This window comes from Hyla sarda, chromosome 6, assembly GCF_029499605.1.
Source record: "Hyla sarda isolate aHylSar1 chromosome 6, aHylSar1.hap1, whole genome shotgun sequence".
NCBI classification, from domain to species: Eukaryota; Metazoa; Chordata; class Amphibia; order Anura; family Hylidae; genus Hyla; species Hyla sarda.
Genome location: NC_079194.1, coordinates 45516487 through 45536124, shown reverse-complemented (window position 1 = coordinate 45536124; position 19638 = coordinate 45516487). Strand labels below are relative to the sequence as shown.

General features: G+C 44.7%; 1 protein-coding gene across 3 annotated transcripts in view; it reads right to left on the bottom strand.

Annotated features, from left to right (window-relative positions):
- Positions 1–9593: 9593 nt before the first annotated feature.
- HSD17B7 (hydroxysteroid 17-beta dehydrogenase 7) overlaps positions 9594–19638 on the bottom strand; it is a 26615-nt gene continuing 16570 nt past the window's right edge. For 2 of the 3 annotated variants that reach the window (XM_056523575.1, XM_056523577.1), the window contains 3 exons: positions 18605–18661; positions 15071–15169; positions 9594–10118 (listed from right to left, as the gene is read on the bottom strand). In XM_056523575.1, coding sequence (XP_056379550.1) covers positions 10023–10118; positions 15071–15169; positions 18605–18661 — 252 coding nt within the window. In that variant the 3' untranslated portion in view covers positions 9594–10022. The remainder of the gene's footprint in view (positions 10119–15070; positions 15170–18604; positions 18662–19638) is intronic. The other variant, XM_056523576.1, reaches the window with a different exon arrangement.

Sequence of the window (19638 nt, the reverse complement as noted above, 5' to 3'; positions counted from 1 at the left end):
CAAGTCATCTTGTAACTTATGCACATCCTCTATAGACTGTACTGTGCTACAAAGCTTGGTGTCATCTGCAAAGATAGAAACAGAGCTGTTAATACCATCCTCTATATCATTAATAAATAAATTAAACAACAGCGGGCCCAGTACAGAACCTTGGGGTACACCACTAATAACCGGGGACCAATCAGAGTACGAATCATTGACCACCACTCTCTGGGTACGATCCATGAGCCAGTGTTCAATCCAGTTACAAACTAAAATTTCCAAACCCAAAGACCTTAACTTACCTGTCAGACGTCTATGAGGGACAGTATCAAATGCTTTAGCAAAATCCAGAAACACTATATCCACAGCCATTCCTCTGTCAAGGCTTCTACTCACCTCTTCATAAAAGCAAATTAGATTGGTTTGACAACTTCTATCCTTAGTAAACCCATGCTGGCTATCACTTATAATACGATTATCCCCTATGTATTCCTGTATGTAATCCCTTATAAGTCCTTCAAACAATTTACCCACAATGCACGTTAGACTTACCGGTCCATAATTGCCTGGCGAAGACCTAGAGCCCTTCTTGAAGATTGGTACCACATTAGCCTTGCGCCAGTCCCTTGGCACAATACCAGACACCAGAGAATCTCTAAATATCATGAACAAGGGTACAGATATTACTGAACTTACCTCTCTAAGAACTCTTGGGTGTAGTCCATCCGGCCCTGGAGATTTGCTTACATTTACTTAACTTACCTTGTACCATCTCTACATTAAGCATGTTCAATACATTATATGATGTGTTACCAGCACTGACCTGGCCAATGTCAGCTCCTTCTTCCATAGTATATACAGAACTAAAGAACCCATTCAGTAGCTCCGCCTTCTCTTGATCGCCCGTGACAACCTCCCCATTATCATTATTAAGGGGTCCTACATGCTCTGTCCTTGGTTTTTTTGTATTTATATATCTAAAAAAATATTTAGGTTTAGTTTTGCTTTCTTTGGCCACCTGTCTCTCATTTTGAATTTTTGCTGTTTTTATTACATTTTTACAGATTTTATTAAGCTCCTTGTACTGTTTAAATGTTATAGCTGACCCATCAGATTTGTATTTTTTGAAGGCTATTTTTTTGTTGTTTATTGTTCTTTTAACATCATGTGTCAGCCATGTAGGATTTAGTTTTAATCGTTTATATTTGTTCCCCTTTGGTATATATTTAGCTGTATAGTTATTTAGAGTTGATTTAAAGATGTCCCATTTACCTTCTGTATCAGTATTTGACAACACCTCCCCCCAGTCTATGTCCTGTAGTGCAGGGAAATTTGCCTTTTTAAAGTTATATGTTTTTGCCTTCCCCGCCTGTCTTTGTTTTCTACATTTTAAGTCAAAAGTAACTATATTGTGGTCGCTATTACCAAGGTTTTCCCGCACAGTTACATTACCAACCAGCTCTGCGTTGTTGGAAATGATCAGATCCAACAAGGCATCACTTCTTGTTGGGTCCTCCACAAACTGGCCCATAAAATTATCCTGCAATAAATTTAGGAATTGTCGCCCCTTTGTAGTTTTAGCCAACCCCGGACCCCAATCTATATCTGGATAGTTAAAATATCCCATTATTACCACTGTACCTGCCCGGGCGACCCTCTCTATTTGTTTATGAAGCTGAACTTCTATCTCTTCAGTGATATTAGGGGGTCTGTAGATTACCCCAAATATTATTTTTTCAGTATTTCCCTCCTTTTGTAATTCTACCCACAGTGATTCCACCTCCTCAGAATCATCACACACTATGGCATCGTTCACACTGACTTTCATACCACTTCTTACATACAGACAGACTCCACCACCTTTTCTGTTCATTCTATCCTTGCGAAACAATGTAAACCCCTGCAGATTGACAGCCCAGTCATGCGAGGAGTCCAGCCATGTCTCAGTGACCCCAACTATATCAATATGTTCCTCCAGTATCAAGGCCTCAAGCTCCCCCATTTTATTTGCTAGGCTTCTGGCATTTGTGAACATACACTTTACATTTCCATCCTTTATGTTATTGGGGTTAATGGGATTCAAGGGTGTAAGTTTTATTTTCCTATGAAGCCTAATCCTATTAACTATTCTAACCCCTCCCTCCGCTCCACCCCCAGGTATATTTATAATTCCCACCTCTCTATCTACACTATCTTCCCCCTCTTTGCTGTAGGTTCCCTCCCCCCAAGTCCCTAGTTTAAACACTCCTCCACCCTTCTAGCCATCTTCTCCCCAAGCAAAGCTGCACCCTCCCCATTGAGGTGCAGCCCGTCCCTACGGTAGAGCCGGTAACCGACAGCGAAGTCAGCCCAGTTCTCCATGAACCCAAACCCTTCCTTCCTACACCAGCTTCTGAGCCACTTGTTTACCTCCCTGATCTCCCGCTGCCTCTCTGGTGCGGCTCGTGGTACTGGTAGTATTTCAGAAAAGACTACCTTGGAGGTCCTTGCCTTAAGCTTGTGGCCTAAGTCCCTGAAATCATTTTTAAGGACACTCCACCTACCTCTTACTTTGTCATTGGTGCCAATATGTACCATGACTGCTGGGTCCTCTCCAGCCCCGCCCAACAACCTGTCAACCCGATCCGCGATGTGCCGAACTCGTGCACCAGGCAGACAACACACTGTTCGGCGATCCCGGTCTTTGTGACAGATTGCCCTGTCTGTCCCCCTAATAATTGAGTCCCCCACCACTAGTACCTGTCTGGCCTGCCCTGTACTCCTCCCTCCCTCCTTACTGGAGCAGACACCCCCCTGGCGGTCAGAGGTGGTATCCTGCTGCAGTTCTTCCAGCTCTGTAATGGCATCCCCCTCATCTGCCAAGCGGGCAAACTTGTTGGGGTGTGCCAGTTCAGGACTAGCCTCCCTGACACTTTTTCCCCTACCCCTCTTTCTAACTGTAACCCAGCTAACTGCCTGACTGTCCTGCAACTCCGTCCCACTGTCCTCCCCCACCTCTACTCCCGAGAGTGCCTGCTCAGTGAGCAGGAGACTCCTCTCCATGTTGTTAATGCTTCTCATTGTTGCCAGTCGCCCCTCTAGATGCAGGATCTGGGCTTCCAAACGGACAACTAGCACACATCTCGCACAACAATATGCGCCCTCAAACTGTTGTTCAAGGATTGCATACATTGAACAGGATGTACATTGGACTGCATTTTCCAACATGGAGGCCATCTAGTAATGGGGATTTCACAAATGTATAGGAAAAAACAGACAGTCAAAATTACACTTAAAAAATTTTTGTAGACCTTGTGCGTTCAGAAATTAGCACTCACAGCGATCTCAACCTCCTGCTTTCAAACTCCAGTTTTTGAAACTCCTCTTTCACGCCCCCTCTTATACAGCAACACTCAGAAAGAGCAAGCTCTCAATAAGAGTCCCAAGCTAAGATTTATACACCTGTGCCCAATCTACTCCTCCTCCCCCTAGAGGTGGAACAGAGAAAAAAAAAAAAAAGGGTGTTTAAACTCTAACAGTTATCCCACTATGTGCAAAAGAGAAAAAACTTACCCAAAATATGAATGTGGGTTATAGGCAGTCGCACCCACTCCACAGATTCACTCCGCACAACAGATAATCACAGTTTTTGAAACTCCTCTTTCACGCCCCCTCTTACACAGCAACACTCAGAAAGAGCAAGCAGTGAAGGAGTTTAAACATGCATGGGATAAGCATAAGGCCATCCTTCATATAAGATCGGGATAAGCATAAGGCTATCCTTCATATAAGATCGGGATAAGCATAAGGCTATCCTCCATATAAGACAGGGATAGGTATAAGGCTATCCTTCATATAAGATAGGGATAAGCATAAGGCTATCCTTCATATAAGATAGGGATAAGCATAAGACTTTCCTTCATATAAGATAGGGATAAGCATAAGACTATCCTTCATATAAGATAGGGTCAGGGACTATTCATAGTATTCAGATTATTGGGCAGACTAGATGGGCCCAATGGTTCTTATCTGCCGACACATTCTATGTTAAGAGAATAGAAACACAAACTGTTGATAATACTGTTGGGTCTCTTCTTCCAATCACTGCAGACTGCTTTATAACCCCCTACTCTCTGTTTTCATGCTGCTGATAGGACAGGAGTGAGCACAGGAGTTCCAGTCCCGCCCTCAGTAACTGGCCTTTGTCCCAGCCTGTGCTTCAGCTGGGACAAAGATGATGATGCTGCCCCTAGTGGTCTTTTTTTTTATTTTTCTTAGACATACTTTCTATATAAAAAGGAGATACAAATTTTTTTTTTTAATGAAATATATTAGAAAGGTTAAAAGGGGTACTCTGGCGAAAAACATTTCTTCAAATCAACTGGTGCCAGAAAGTTAAACAGATTTGCAAATCACTTCTATTTAAAACTCTTAATCCTTCCAGTATTTATCAACTGCTGTATGCTCCAGAGGAAGTTTTTTCCAGTCTGACCACAGCGCTCTCTTCTGACACCACTGTCCATGTCAGAAATAGGTTTGCTATGGGGATTTGCTCCTACTCTGGACAGTTCCTGACATAGACAGAGGTGTCAGAAGAGAGCAGTGTGGTCAGACTGGAAAGAACTACACAACTTCCTCTGGAGCATACAGCAGCTGATAAGTACTGAAAGGATTAACATTTTTTTATAGAAGTAATTTACAAATCTGTTTAACTTTCTGGAGCCAGTTGATTTGAAAATCCATGTTTTCCATCAGAGTACCCCTTTAACTCCTTAAGGACCAGGCCCTTTTACACCTTAGGACCAGAGCGTTTTTTGAACATCTGACCACTGTCACTTTAAACATTAATAACTCTGGAATGCTTTAACTTATCATTCTGATTCCGAGAATGTTTTTTCGTGACATATTCTACTTTAACATGGTGGTAAATTTTTGTGGTAACTTGCATCCTCTCTTGGTGAAAAAATCCCAAATTTGATGAAAAAATTGAAAATTTTGCATTTTTCTAACTTTGAAGCTCTCTGCTTGTAAGGAAAATGGATATTCCCCCCAAAAAAATTTTTGATTCACATATACAATATGTCTATTTTATGATTGCATCATAAAATTGACAAGTTTTTACTTTTGGAAGACACCAGAGGGCTTCAAAGTTCAGCAGCAATTTTCCAGTTTTTCAAACTCACTATTTTTCAGGGACCAGTTCAGGTTTGAAGTGGATTTGAAGGGTCTTCGTATAAGAAATACCCCATAAAAGACCCCATTATAAAAACTGCACCCCCCAAAGTAATCAAAACGACATTCAGTCAGCGTTTTAACCCTTTAGGTGTTTCACAGGAATAACAACAAAGTGAAGGAGAAAATTCACAATCTTCATTTTTTACACTTGCATGTTCTTGTAGACCCAATTTTTGAATTTTTACAAGGGGTAAAAGGATAAAATTTATACTTGTATTTGTAGTCCAATTTCTCTCGAGTAAGCACATACCTCATATCTCTATGTAAAGTGTTCGGCGGGCGCAGTAGAGGGCTCAGAAGCGAAGGAGCGACAAGGAGATTTATGAGAGTACGTTTTTCTGAAATGGTTTTTGGGGGGCATGTTGCATTTAGGAAGCCCCTATGGTGCCAGAATAGCAAAAAAAAAAAAAAAAACACATGGCAAATTTCACATTTTTGCAAGGGTTAATAGCAGAAAATACCCCCCAAAATTTGTAACCCCATCTGTTCTGAGTATGGAGTTACCCCATAAGTTGACCTGAAGTGCACTGCGGGCGAACTACAATGCTCAGAAGAGATGGAGTCATATTTGGATTTTTGAGAGCAAATTTTGGTCGGGGGGCATGTCACATTTAGGAAGCCCCTATGGTGCCAGAACAGCAAAAAAAAAAAACCACATGGCATACCATTTTTGAAACTAGACCCCTTGAGGAACGTAACAAGGAATAAAGTGAGCCTTAGTACCCCACAGGAGTTTCACGACTTTTGCATATGAAAAAAAAAAATGTGTGTTTCCCCCCAAATTTCAAATTTTTGCAAGGGTTAATAGCAGAAAATACCCCCCAAAATTTGTAACCCCATTTCTTCTGAGTATGGAAATACCCCATGTGTGGACGTCAAGTGCCCTGCGGTCGAACTACAATGCTCAGAAGAGGAGGAGCGCCATTGAGCTTTTCAAGAGTGAATTTGTTTGGAATGGTAGTCAGGGGCCATGTGCGTTTACAAAGCCCCCTGTGGTGCCATAACAGTGGACCCCCCCACATGTGACCCCATTTTGGAAACTTTACCCCTCACAGAATTTAATAAGGGGTGCAGTGAGTATTTACACCCCACTGGCATTTGACAGATCTTTGGAACAGTGGGCTGAGCAAATGAAAAATAAAATTTTTCATTTTCACGGACCACTGTTCCAAAAATCTGTCAGTCACCTGTGGGGTGTATATGCTCACTTTACCCCTTATTACATTACGTGATGGGTGTAGTTTCCAAAATGGGGTCACATGTTGGGGGGTCCATTGTTCTGGCACTATGGGGGCTTTGTCAACACACGTGGCCTTCAATTCCGGACACATTTTCTCTCCAAACTCCCAATGGCGCTCCCTCTCTTCTGAGCATTGTAGTTCGCCCGCCGAGCACTTTACATTCACATTTTCTTACTCAGAAGAAATGGGGTTACAAATTTTGGGGGGGCTTTTTTCCTATTTTCCCTTGTGAAAATTAAAAATTTAGGGCAACACCAGCATTTTAGTGAAAACATTTTTTTTTTTCATTTTCCCATCCAACTTTAGCGAAAATTTGTCAAACACCTGTGGGGTGTTAAGGCTCACTATACCCCCCCCCTTGTTACATTCCGTGAGGGGTGTAGTTTCCAAAATGGGATCACATGTCTGTATTTATTTTTTTGCGTTAATTTCAGAACCACTGTAAAATTAGCCAGCCCTGTGCAAATCACCAATTTAGGCCTCAAATGTACATGGTGCGCTCTCACTCTTGAGCCTTGTTATGCACCCGCAGATCATTTTACGCCCACATCTGGGGTATTTCTGTACTCAGGAGAAAGTGCGTTACAAATTTTAGGGGTCTTTTTTTCCTTTTACCTCTTGTGAAAATAAAAAGTAAAGGGCAACACCAGCATGTTAGTGTAAAAAAAAAAAGGAGAAAAAGCCCCCAAAATTAGTAGTGTAATTTCTCCCGAGTACGGAGATACCCCATATGTGGCCCTAAACTGTTTCCTTGAAATACGACAGGCCTCTGAAGTGAGAGAGCGCCATGTGCATTTGAGGACTAAATTAGCGATTGCATAGGGGTGGACATAGGGGAATTCTACGCCAGTGATTCCCAAACAGGGTGCCTCCAGCTGTTGCTAAACTCCCAGCATGCCTGGACAGTCAGTGGCTGTCCAGAAATGCTGGGAGTTGTTGTTTTGCAACAGCTTGAGGCTCCGTTTTGGAAACACTGCCGTACAATACGTTTTTAATTTTTATTGGGGGGGGGGGGGGGGGCGTAAGGGGGTGTATATGTTGTATTTTACCCTTTATTATGTGTTATTGTAGTGTAGTGTTTTTAGGGTACATTCACACTGGCAGAGGTTTACAAACCTCCAGCTGTTTCAAAACTACAACTCCCAGCATGTACTGACAGACCATGCAGGCTGGGAGTTGTACTTTTGCAACAGCTGGAGGCACACTGGTTGGAAAACCTTCAGTTAGGTTCTGTTATCCAACTCAATATTTTCCAACCAGTGTGCCTCCAGCTGTTTCAAAACTACAACTCCCAGCATGTACTGATCACCGAAGGGCATGCTGGGAGATGTAGTTATGCAACAGCTGGAGGGATCGCAACTACAACTCCCAGCATGCTGGGATTTGCAGTTCTGCAACATCTGGAGAGCTACAGTATAGAGACCACTGCAAACTGTGGCCCTCCAGATGCTGCAAAACTACAAATCCCAGCTTGCCCAGACAGCAAACAGCTGTCTGGGCATGCTGGGAGTTGTAGTTTTGCAACATCTGGAGTGCTACAGTATAGAGACCACTATATAGTGGTCTCGGACTGCAGCCCTCCAGATGTTGCTAGGCAACTTACCGGCTTCCGTCGGATCCAGGGTGCCTGCTGCACGACATCGCCGCCCGCTGATCTCGGACACCGATCTTCGCCCGCAGAGTGGTAAGTGGACTCCGGCGCCGGCCCCCATCGTTTCCCCGTTCTGCCCCACTTTTTGTGGGTGGGCAGGATGGGGAAAACGAAAGTTAACCCCCCCGCCCCCGATCTGCTATTGGTGGTCGCGTCTAGACCACCAATAGCAGGGATAGGAGGGGTGGCACCCCTGCCACCTCACTCCTATCTCTTCATGGGGATTGTGGGTGTCTTAGACACCCGCGATCCCCCTTATATTCCGGGTCACCATAGACCCGTAATGACCCAGAATCGCGCAAATCGCAAGTGTGAATTCACTTGCGATTTGCGCTGATCGCCGACATGGGGGGGGGGTCTGATTACCCCCCCTGGGTATTTGTGCGGGGTGACTGCTGATCGACTGCTGATCGAAATTCCCACGGATGTACGTGTACGTCCTTGGTCCTTAACTACCAGGATGCTTAGACGTACGAGTACGTCCATGGTCCTTAAGGGGTTAATGTTTTGCCAAGATGTACAACATGTAAAAGGCTTTTTGATTCTGACAGTGCCTATTAAAAGGGGTGCTCCGGAAAAGTTAAGAAAAATAAAAATGCCCCAAAGCCACCACAATACCTCTTCTGTGTCCCCTATAATTATCCATGTGATTTTGACAGCTCCTGTTGTCTCCTGAATATTCTTTTTCCTTGCTTGCAGTCCAGACTACAACTCTCAGAAGCCAGTGCAGCTCTGTGTAATGGCTGCCAGCCAATTGCTTTTACCATCTGTGTGCATGCTGTGAGAAGCAACCAGCAAAAAATCATGCTATGCTCTGAATGGCAGCAGTCAGTGATTAGATCTACAGCAGAAAGAGCAGCGTTGTGTGCTTGTGACTGAGAATCTTCACTTTTCTTCTGCCGGCAAGCTCCTCCCACAGGGAGGGGAGGTGTGGATGTGAAGCAAGAAATCACATGGTGTTTGTCATGCAGGAGGGTGGGGGCTAGGTCTCAGTGAGAGGTTTACACAAAGACAAGCAGGATCAGATTATTATGTCTTTCTCCCACTCCCTGCATGTAAGAGATGGCTGAAAGAGGGAGAAATTGCTCTATATAGCTAATGAATTGTATTTAGACAAATAAATAGGTTGGCGAGAGGAAAAGGATGGGCTATGTGTTTAGTTCCCCAGAGTACCCCTTTAATGGTACCCATTTTTCAACCTTAGAAAGATCAATGGCTGGGATTCAAACCTGTGACCCTGAGGTTCAAATAGGCTCTAGGAATAAAAACACCTAAAGATGGTAGGGAAGAATCCAGCATGTATTACTTGGAGGACACACCCACGTGAGTATATGCAACCAGTGTGTCTCCAGCTGTGCAAAACTACAACTCCCAAAATTTGGAGGCAGACTGGTTAGATAACATTGAGTTGGTTAAGAAACACTGATCTAAGCCAAGCTGCACTCTGCATGTAAGGGGTAGACTCAACATGGTGCAACACTTAACTACTCAAGGTAACCACTAACATATGTCAAAATTATTTATTTTCATGTCAAAGGTTTCCATTGCCTTTAATAAGTTAACAAATTTAAATACGCTAAGAATCCACATTTCAGGTGCAGAGCCATGGCAGCCTTCAAAACATGATGACCTTAAGTACAGGATAATCTTGGTTTAGCCTAGAGTTGGTTCTTTTTATGAAGGTAGCTAGAGATAATATAGTGTCTATCTATATATCTAATACCTATCTATCTATCTCCTATCTATCTTTCTATCTATCTATCTCTATCTCTACAAGACTACCGCAGCTCCTTTATTTGCTCCCGGTAACTATGCTTCATTATCATTATTAAGTCAATGATTGAGGTGATTCAGTAGTCAGAGATCCAGATAAAATATACATAAAATTCACATAATAAAAAGGTAAAAAAATAAATGATAGTCCAAGATTGATTCTAACTGTTTCCCTGTACAACTCTTTTCCGCACTTGCTTCTCCAAGTCCAAAAGCTTTTCATAAAAAGAGTGGCCGCTTTCGTCATCTAGATCCATCTGAACAGGAGAAAAGATGCAAAATGTCACAAATGTGTGTTTGCCAAATGTTGAATTTCACTTAAATAATGTATTTGAATCAATGTCAGACAATATACCTTTTTTAAAATTTAAAACAAAAAAAGGAGATTTTTTGTACTCACAGTAATATCTCTCTCGTAGCCTTCATTGGGGGGACACCTATACTGATGGGTATATGCTCTTGCCACTAGGAGGTGCTGACACTAGGAAAAAAATTTGTCTCCTCCCTGACAGGATATACCCGCCCACTGGAAGTGGGTCCCCTAGAGTGGGAAAAACAACCAACAGCAAAAGGAGAATCAGTCCCGAGACCAAACCAACTCAACAGTAAGGCCTGCTGACGAGAACACTGGCCAGAGATAACTGAGGCCCAGAAAACAAGCTCTCGGAAGATCCCCAGTCCATAGAGATGGAGTGGGACGCCAAAGGAAGGGACAGTCCGTGGCAGAGACTCTAAACCCCCAATCCATATAAGGAGACAAGAGTTGACTAGGAAGCCAGATGGGCCAGAACCATGGAGGTAGGAAATCAACTCCAAGGAACACAGAAACAAACAGAGGGCTAACCTGGCTGGAAAACAAAAATGGAAAAAGGCACAAAAAGAGAACTTCATCCAGAGTCAACCGATTCAAGAGAACATGGCGGAAAAAACGCCAGGGAGAGCAGCGCACGTCTGAGCAGAAGGCGAGCACAGAAGGCGGAAGATCGATGATCTGAACATGCAAAACCCCCATCCAGAGGCCCGCAACGAGCCCCCGGGAGGCTAAACAGCTGGACAGGTGTAATACGGACAACCAGAACACCCTCCATCTTGAGAGAACATGGACCCCGAAGAAGGAGATGGAAGGTAATAACGACTAAAAAAACTAGTGGAATGCCCAGAAAAGGGGGCATCTCGGAACACCGGCGTGATGGACATGGAACTGGAGGTTCCAGAGTCACCTGGAAAACTGACACGGAAGAATAAATGGGGAAGAATGGAGTGGAAGCCCCTAAAAAGGAGCATCCTGGAACAAAAGGGCGGTCAAAATGGGAACTGGAGGCTCCCGAGTCTCTTGGAAGACTTACCCGAACAACCGCAAAACTCTCCAGGTGACAAACATCCGTGCCGAAACCAGAAGTAGTGCGGTACAGAAAGACCGCCCCATAAATGGGGTCGCGGAGAAGTGTGGGCAGGACCACTACACATGCCCAAGACCTCAACCATCACTAAGGCCCAAAGAACTAGGAGGGCCAACCTAGAAAAGAAGGCACGCCACAGCATCCCAGAATAGTGTCTAAAACAAGACCAACCGGTCTTGGATCCCAGCAGATCCCAAAAAGGAACTTGACTGAGACTCCCAGGCTCTGGACAGGAAGGTTACTCCAGAAGACTGCGGTGTCAGTGTAGCGCAACAGACACAGTCAAGGGAAGAAGGAACACACCTTACTAGGGAGATTGTGCTGAGGGGGGAGGAGAGCAATGTCAGGACCCAAATGCCAGAGTGGGGCTAGACCGGCCATAGCCGAGCCATACTGAACTGATTGTAATGCCAGAACAGAGGTGCTGAAGCGCCGCAGACCTGTGGAGACAAAACCTATGCAGACCTGTGGAGATACTCCTGTTGGGACCTCACATGGAAAGTAAGTCACCAGACTGCAGCCGCGGGAGAGGCAGGAATGGGGGAGGTGACCCGGTGGATTGGAAAACTATGCTGACACAGGCTGGCTATCTGGCATAGGGACCTATGGCCGCATCGGGTCCCGCATAAAGAACAACACACTGAAAGTGGGTCACCAGCCTTCAGCCATGAGAATGGTAGACATGAAGAGAGGGATCTGGAAAAGTAGGAAACCCTGCGAACCAGTACATGGTGCATTGTACAGGGCCAGTGGAGAAACATGGGGAGACCCACACGGGACTAAGCCTTAGCAGTAGGTTACCGGAACTTCTTCATCCCCGGTGTGGAAAGTGTATGGTAGTTGAACCGACATAGTAGTAAGCCATGCGGACAAATATCTGACTGACTGGCACAGGATTTCTGAATGCAAAGGATCACCCCATCTGACCCTCCCACAGAAAGCGGGGCGCGGGAGTGTGGCCGATCTAACGGGTGACCTGGCGGAGTAGGAGACCCAGCAGACGAAAGACTGGCAGCAGTCGCCAGTACCTGCAGGGATCCCCATCCGGATTCCTCACACCAGCAGTGAAGTACGGGAAACCTAGCCATGCCCGCGGCAGCCCTGAGATGGGAGACCGACTGTGGCGAAAAAAAACGTGCATACAACAGTCTGGTGAACAAGTACACCTCCAGGTGCTGGCGAAAAGAGGAAGACAGCCAGATAGGCGATCACTGAGCCCCTCTGTGGCATGTGGGAGGAAGGGGAAGCCATGGATAGAAACCCCACTCCCCTGGGAGATCGGGGATGCTGAGAAGCCGTGGATTGTATCCCAGTCACCCCATATAGGGTCCCTAGGACACGCTGGGTTACGACTTCGTACACCTCGCACAGCAGTGGGGTACCGGAACTCCAGCCACAGGTACATCAGCCACGTGATGTGTGACAGGCAGCGTAGGAAACCATGCAGACCACTGTCTGGTTAACTGGTATGGGTCCTTAGTAGACAAGGGGTCACTCCATCTGAAACCTTGCACTAGCAGTGGGATACCTGAATGATAGCCGCAGACGCGGCAGCTGTGAGGTGAGTGACAAGCAACACTACTTTCCGGCATATCGATATCAAGTCCGATCCATGCCCACGCAAGGAAACTGCCACAGAGACCCTGCACTGGAAGTGAAGATCCGGAGCACTAGCCGCGGATGCGGCAGTCTGTAGAGGAGGGAAACACATTGTATGACACGCCAAGAACACCCCCTCGGTGGGTGGTCGGCGGACCTGACAGAGAAGGAACCTCAAGAGAGTCCTTATTGTCTGCCAGAAAACAAAAGCCCTTGCACACGGTATGGCATTCAGTGGTAGGGGAGAACAGGCATTGAATAGATCCCCGGCAGTTTCCAAGGGATCATGAAATCCCTGGCAACAACCCGCCACGGCGGTTCACAGACACTCCCTGCCAGAGAGAGAACCCTGCAGAAATAGGGGCACCAGAGGTATACCTCAACTGACGCAATGTAATTTGTCTATAGCAGGTCACCTTACAGGGTGACTGAAGCAATAAAAACGGCCCCAATCCAGTCCCTAGGAAAGGGACCCTGCAGATAGTAAACTGAATGAAAAATAAATATGACAGACCAAGGCTGTATAGCGACTGGTTGCCACAAGGGGGAGCTCATAAGCTGCAAGGGAAATCAAGGGCGCAATACAATTATTGGCCACAAGAGGGCGCAAAACGTGTGTTTTTTGATTAAAAAAAAACCAAATAAAAAAAAAACATTATCATTATTATGAACAGGCCAGAGGAAGGTCTTCAAAGAGAGAATGGGGACAGTGAGGACCAACACACGTGGGCAGCCCCAGGAGTGGTGATGGCTCGGAGAAGCGCGTTGTGAAGCTCCTACTAAGCCGCCGTGCAGGTCTGGGGCCAGGGACTAGAGCAGTCAGGAACAGGAAGAGCTCCTGCCGGGCCACAGCACAGTAAGGGCAACGGTGCCGCACTCACTAAGGAGCGCCGCCAACCCCTGCAATGGTGGAGGGGCGGAGCTAGACACAGCTGGAAGCGCAGAAAAGAACAGCCACACCCGCCGGTCATAGTGAGGTGCCGTGGAGCACGTAACCCTTCAGAGGAGGAGTTGCCTGACCTCCCGGTTCGCGCGCTGGTCACAGGAGGGAGAAGAAGGGCGGAGCCATGTGCCACCATAACCCCTGATGCCTGGACATTAATGGGGGGGGGGCATACTCACCTCAGTTGCCACATACTCACCCCTTGACGGCTTCAGCCTGCCTTAGGCCATGCTGCGTCATGCCAGGCTAAAATGTCGGGGCGAGCAGAGGCAGAACCCAGACCCAGGGTACAACCTCCAGGCGCAGGCCATTGTCGACAAAGGGATTGACAGTACATACTCCATATCTGTGTCCCTTTGTCGCATATGGAGGAACAGGTAGTGCCATGCTCCTGAACTCCCACCTGAAAAAGGGAAATAAAAGGGAGATAAAAAACAGCCCTTACTAGAAAATAAAAAATACCAGGTCTGGTGAGCTAAAACTGATTATCTCACTTCCAGTAGGCGGGTATATCCTGCCAGGGAGGAGCCGACTTTTTTTTCCTAGTGTCAGCGCCTCCTAGTGGCAAGAGCATATACCCATCAGTATAGGTGTCCCCCAATGAAGAGATGTATAGAAATATATATTTTAGCTCAGGTGCAATCCCTTTGTAAGTTTGGGTAATGGTAAGCTACAGAGGGGAAGCGGGGGGTAAAAAAATGTATTGCTGCTGCTAATAACAATACCAGCATAAAAGCCTCTCCCCACTGTATTGTACAGCATTATGGGTTTTCCAACACTACACTATTAACAGCCAATCTATATGTAATATTTGGAAGTCTGACACCCCAACTGCTTAGTTAAATCCAATGAGCACCAAATCACTGTTTAACCCTTTAAAGGGGTGAGCTGCCTCTAGACATCGTATCCCCTAGCCAAAGGATAGGGGATGAGATGTCTGATTGCGGGTGGTCCGGCCGCTGGGACCCCCTCGGTCTCTGGCCCGGCACTTTTATGTTTCAAAACACCGATTTCAGGCTGCCATGGTCGTGATGTCATGTCCCCTCCATTCATGTCTATGGGAGGGGGCCTGACAACTGTGGGGCTCGACAACAGCCGTTACACCCCCTCCCATAGATATGAAGGGAGGGGTGTGTGACGTCACTACCACATAAATGTTCAGAACGCGGAGATTGGGGGGTCCCAGCGGCCTAAACTACAGTACTAATACAGTCCGTGCACAAGAGCAGTCCCAGTCTTACAGATCTTCTTCAACCTACATACTAACCTTTAGTGGTGAAACGTAATTATTTCCTAATCCAGATGTGCAGCTGTGATATTTTGCCAACGGATCGAGAGATTCTGGCTTCTGACTAAAAAGCCAAAGCTAAAATATAATGACATCATTTATTACATTTCTAGAGAATGAACTTCATTTTTACAATATTACTGGCAAAAAGTCCATGTCCTTTTAGGATAAATCTTTAAACATAACAATCCTAAAAGTGGATCATCATCAGTATGTAAAGAAAGATAATATGGCCTTAAATGGGTTTTCTGGAACTGTATGATTAAAGGCCCATCCATGACAAAGTCCATTTTGGTGCACCACAATATACAATAAATGGGGCTAAAAGGGGTGTATAGTGATGGTGCTGCGGAGCAGCTAAGTTACCAAAGAATTAACTTAAAGTCACTATGTAGTGTGCTGGAACGTCAAACAGCTGATCGACGGTGGTGCCTGGTGCCAGCACTCGTCCACTCACCAATTTATGGCCTATCCCAGTGCTTTTCCAACAGTGTGCCTCCAGCTGTTGCAAAACTACATGCATAGCAGAGCTGCTGGATATTAGCAGATCCAAATCAGCTCTGCTAGTGATTAATGTCACAAAAGGAGACTGTAGACATCTGTAACTAGGGCTCCTATGGATGCCCAAGTTACAGAGGAAAACTGTCAAATAAACGAGAAAATAAAAGAGTAAATGTAAAATAAAAACACACAAGTAAATATAAAAAATATATACTATGCGCTGTTCCCCCGAGATTCATGACCACAACAATTTAGGCAACCCATTTATATTGTATATTTTACTGTAAAGTTACAAATGGGGGAAAAAAAAAAAAATGTATAAAATGGTAATAAAAATAGAAAGTGTCATGAAAAAAATGCTGCATATATTATTTTCGAAGCTAATGAAAAAAAAAATTATATATATATATATATATATATATATATATATATATATACACACAAAATATATATATATATATATATATATATATATATATATATATATATATATATATATATACATATATATATATATATATACATATATATCTCTATCTCGTCACTGGTCCAGTTACCAGTGTTTGAAGCGGTATCAGCAGCCAGGACCCAGGGTTCATGCCGGGCATCGCCGATCGGCATGGCTGATGGCAGGCTGAAGCAGCAAAGTATCGATAACACTGATCAATGCTATGCTATGGCATAGCTTTGAGAAGTGTATGCATTCAGAAGACTTCATGGTATAGCCCACTGTGTGGACAAAAAAAAGTAAAAAGTGTAAAAAAAAAGGTTAATAAGTTAATAAATGTGAATAAGCCCCTCTCCTAATAAAAGTTTGAATCACCTCCCATTTCCCATTTTTTAAAATAAAATAATGCAATTAAAAATAAACATATGTGGTATCGCCGGATGCGTAAATGTCCAATCTATCAAAATATATGGTTAGTTAAACCACACGGTCGATGACGTACATGTAAAAAAATACCAAAGTCCAAAATTGTGCCTTTGTAATCACTTCATATACTACAAAATTTTTTATAAAAAGCTATCAAAAAGTCCCATAAAAACAAAAATGGTACCGATAAAAAAGTTCAGACCATAGCGCAAAAAAATAGCCCTTATACAGCCCAGTATGTGGAAAAATAAAGTTATAGGGGTCAGAAGATGACAATATTAAACAAACTCATTTTGGTGCATGTAATAAAATAAATCCTACATAAATTGGGTATCCTTGTAACCGTATGGACCTACAGAATAAAGGTGTAATTTTTACCGAAAAGTGCAGTGTGCTGAAACGGAAGCCCCCAAAAGTTACAAAGTGGCTTTTTTTATTATTATTATTATTTTTTTTTTTTATAAATTTCACCACACAAATAGGGTTTTTTTTTTTGTTTCATCGCAGATTATGATCTAAAATAATTGATGTCATTACAAAGTACAATTGGTGACACAATAAACAAGCCCTTATATGGGTCTGTATGTGCAACAACCAATCACAGCAGCTAACCAGCTCTGGTAAAGTGAAAGCTGAGCTGTGATTGGTTGTTTTGGGAAAATCTGTCCACTTTTTCTTTCACACCGTTTGATAAATCTGGGCCTAAGATTTTTAGGAGGGGAGGAGGAAAAAACAAAACAGTTCAAAAATGAAAATTGGCCTTAAAGGGGTACTCTGGCCTAAGACATCTTATCCCCTATTGAAAGGACCCCCGCTCTCTCGCATGCAACACCCACCTCTGGGGTCTGCCTGGTCACGACTATGGGGACGGAGTATCGTGACGTCGCCCCCTCCCATAGACTTGCATGGAGGGAGCGGGGTGTGACAACACAGGGTGGGCGGAGTTGTGACGTCACAATACTCTGGCCCCGTAGTCGTGACCCGGCAGACTCGAGGCTGCAGCAATGCATGCAGCTCCCAGAGGTGGGTGCTGCATGTGAGATAGCAGGGGTCCCCAGCGGCGAGACCCCCTCGATCAGACATCTTATCCCCTATCCTTTGGATAGCGGATAAGATGTCTTAGGGATGGAGTACCCCTTTAAAGGGGTACTCCGGCGCTAAGACATCTTATCCCCTATCCAAAGGATAGGGGATAAGATGCCTGATCACGGGGGTCCCGCTGCTGTGGACCCCCATGATCTTCCACGCCGCAACCCGTTAGAATCAGCCCGCTCCGGGTCTGATTACTGGCGATCACAGGGACGGAGCATAGTGACGTCCCGGCTCCACCCCTCCCCCCCCCCCCGTGTGACGTCACGCTCCGCCCCCTCAATGCAAGCCTAGGCCCCCTCCATCCCATAGGCTTGCATTGAGGGGGCGGAGCGTGACATCACACGGGGGGCGGAGCCATGACGTCACTATGCTCTGTCCCCGTGATCGCCAGTAATCAGACCCGGAGCGAGCACGCTCCGGGGGCTGATTCTAACAGGGTGCGGCGTGGAAGATCACGGGGGTCCCCAGCGGCGGGACCCCCGCAATCAGGCATCTTATCCCCTATACTTTGGATAGGGGATAAGATGTCTTAGCGCCGGAGTACCCCTTTAAGAGTCCTTAAGGGGTTCAACTACCGCTTGTGCAAGTATTAGGAAGCCGTGTCTAGGCCTTGAACCTGACCTAAATGACCAGACAAACACTGGTTGTTAAGGGGTTGAATGCACATAGCTTTCACAGAGGCGTATAGAAGAAAAAAAATACGCAGCTGTTGTCACTTTATTGTGTCAATTTATCATTTTGTAGTTTTTATGTTTTGCAACCACTTCTTGATATGTAATGGAGCTAATGACCCATAACCTCCCCCGTTGCTGTTTTCAAACATATCAATTTTTTTATTTTATTTTTTATAATTGTGGCAGCAAAGAAGATATACAGCATCTGTAACCATAACAGTACAAATACAACCCCACGCAACACTCGGCTAGCCCCAGGGAAAGTCAGAATAGTTGTCAGAGTTCTTAAATTTACAAAAAAATTACAGAAAACAGACTAAAATGTTCTAAAATGAAGAAGATCGCATTCCATTACTTAGCTAAATAACTTACCAATGCTTCTGCTCCATTATATGGTGAAATGGTAAAAGAGTTTGTAAACACACGGATCTGTGAGATTAATTAATTTAATTAATCTAATCTGAGATCAAAATAAATACAAATAACTTACAGGAAAACACGGTTATTACATTTATGTTCATTTACATTAAAATATCACATAAAAAGTGACCTCGTTGAATCTGTTCAACATTCAAAGGAGGTTTTCATAGTGGGATTAACAGGTCATAAGCTTCGAGGTGAGATGTAGAATCTTCCCCCTTAGCCTATCACTGGGTGAGACGAGACACTGATGTGGCCAGTGATTGGCTGAGCGGGAAGATTCCACTTCTAAATCTTGCTTCGGCTACAGGCAGAAGAGACATTAGGGCACATGAAGGAGCTGCACGCAGCAGGACCTGCAGCAGACTGGATAGGTAAGTATGATTTTTTTTTTTTTACCAGCCCCAAAAATATAAATATAAATAAAAATATAAATAAAAGAACTGTGGCACACCGGAATACCTCTTTAAATATTGCGAGACAGTGATAGGAGTGGTATCCAGGGATCGCTATATTTCCCTAAGGTACCTGTCATATGTGGCTACCAGGTTTGAGGAAGTACGTATCTAATCCAGGGAACACTGCGTGAGATATGAGGAATCAAGGAATAGTGTGAAACCCCATAGCAGACCATAGCTGCTAAGGGACTTTGGTAAAGTCTGTTTGCTGGATTGAATGAAAGGCAGGTTGGTAATGGGGCCTTCCATTCCCTCACTGGACAGTCCAAGTTTCCAGTGTAGCTAGACACAGCACATTACTGGGCTAAGAAAAGGGTGGAACACAGTCTGCAGGCTGAGGCTGTGAGAAAACCTGATATCTGCAGAGAGTTGGAAAAACCGAGGTCTGCAGCCTCTATGGGACATGTGATACCTGTGTAAGTCTATTTATTTGGACGGCTGGTAGTAAGCCACCTGTATAGATAGGGAATATACTGTTAGTGCGTGGGCCAACAGGATTTTCTTTGTGTTTTGTGCTCTGAAAGGCTT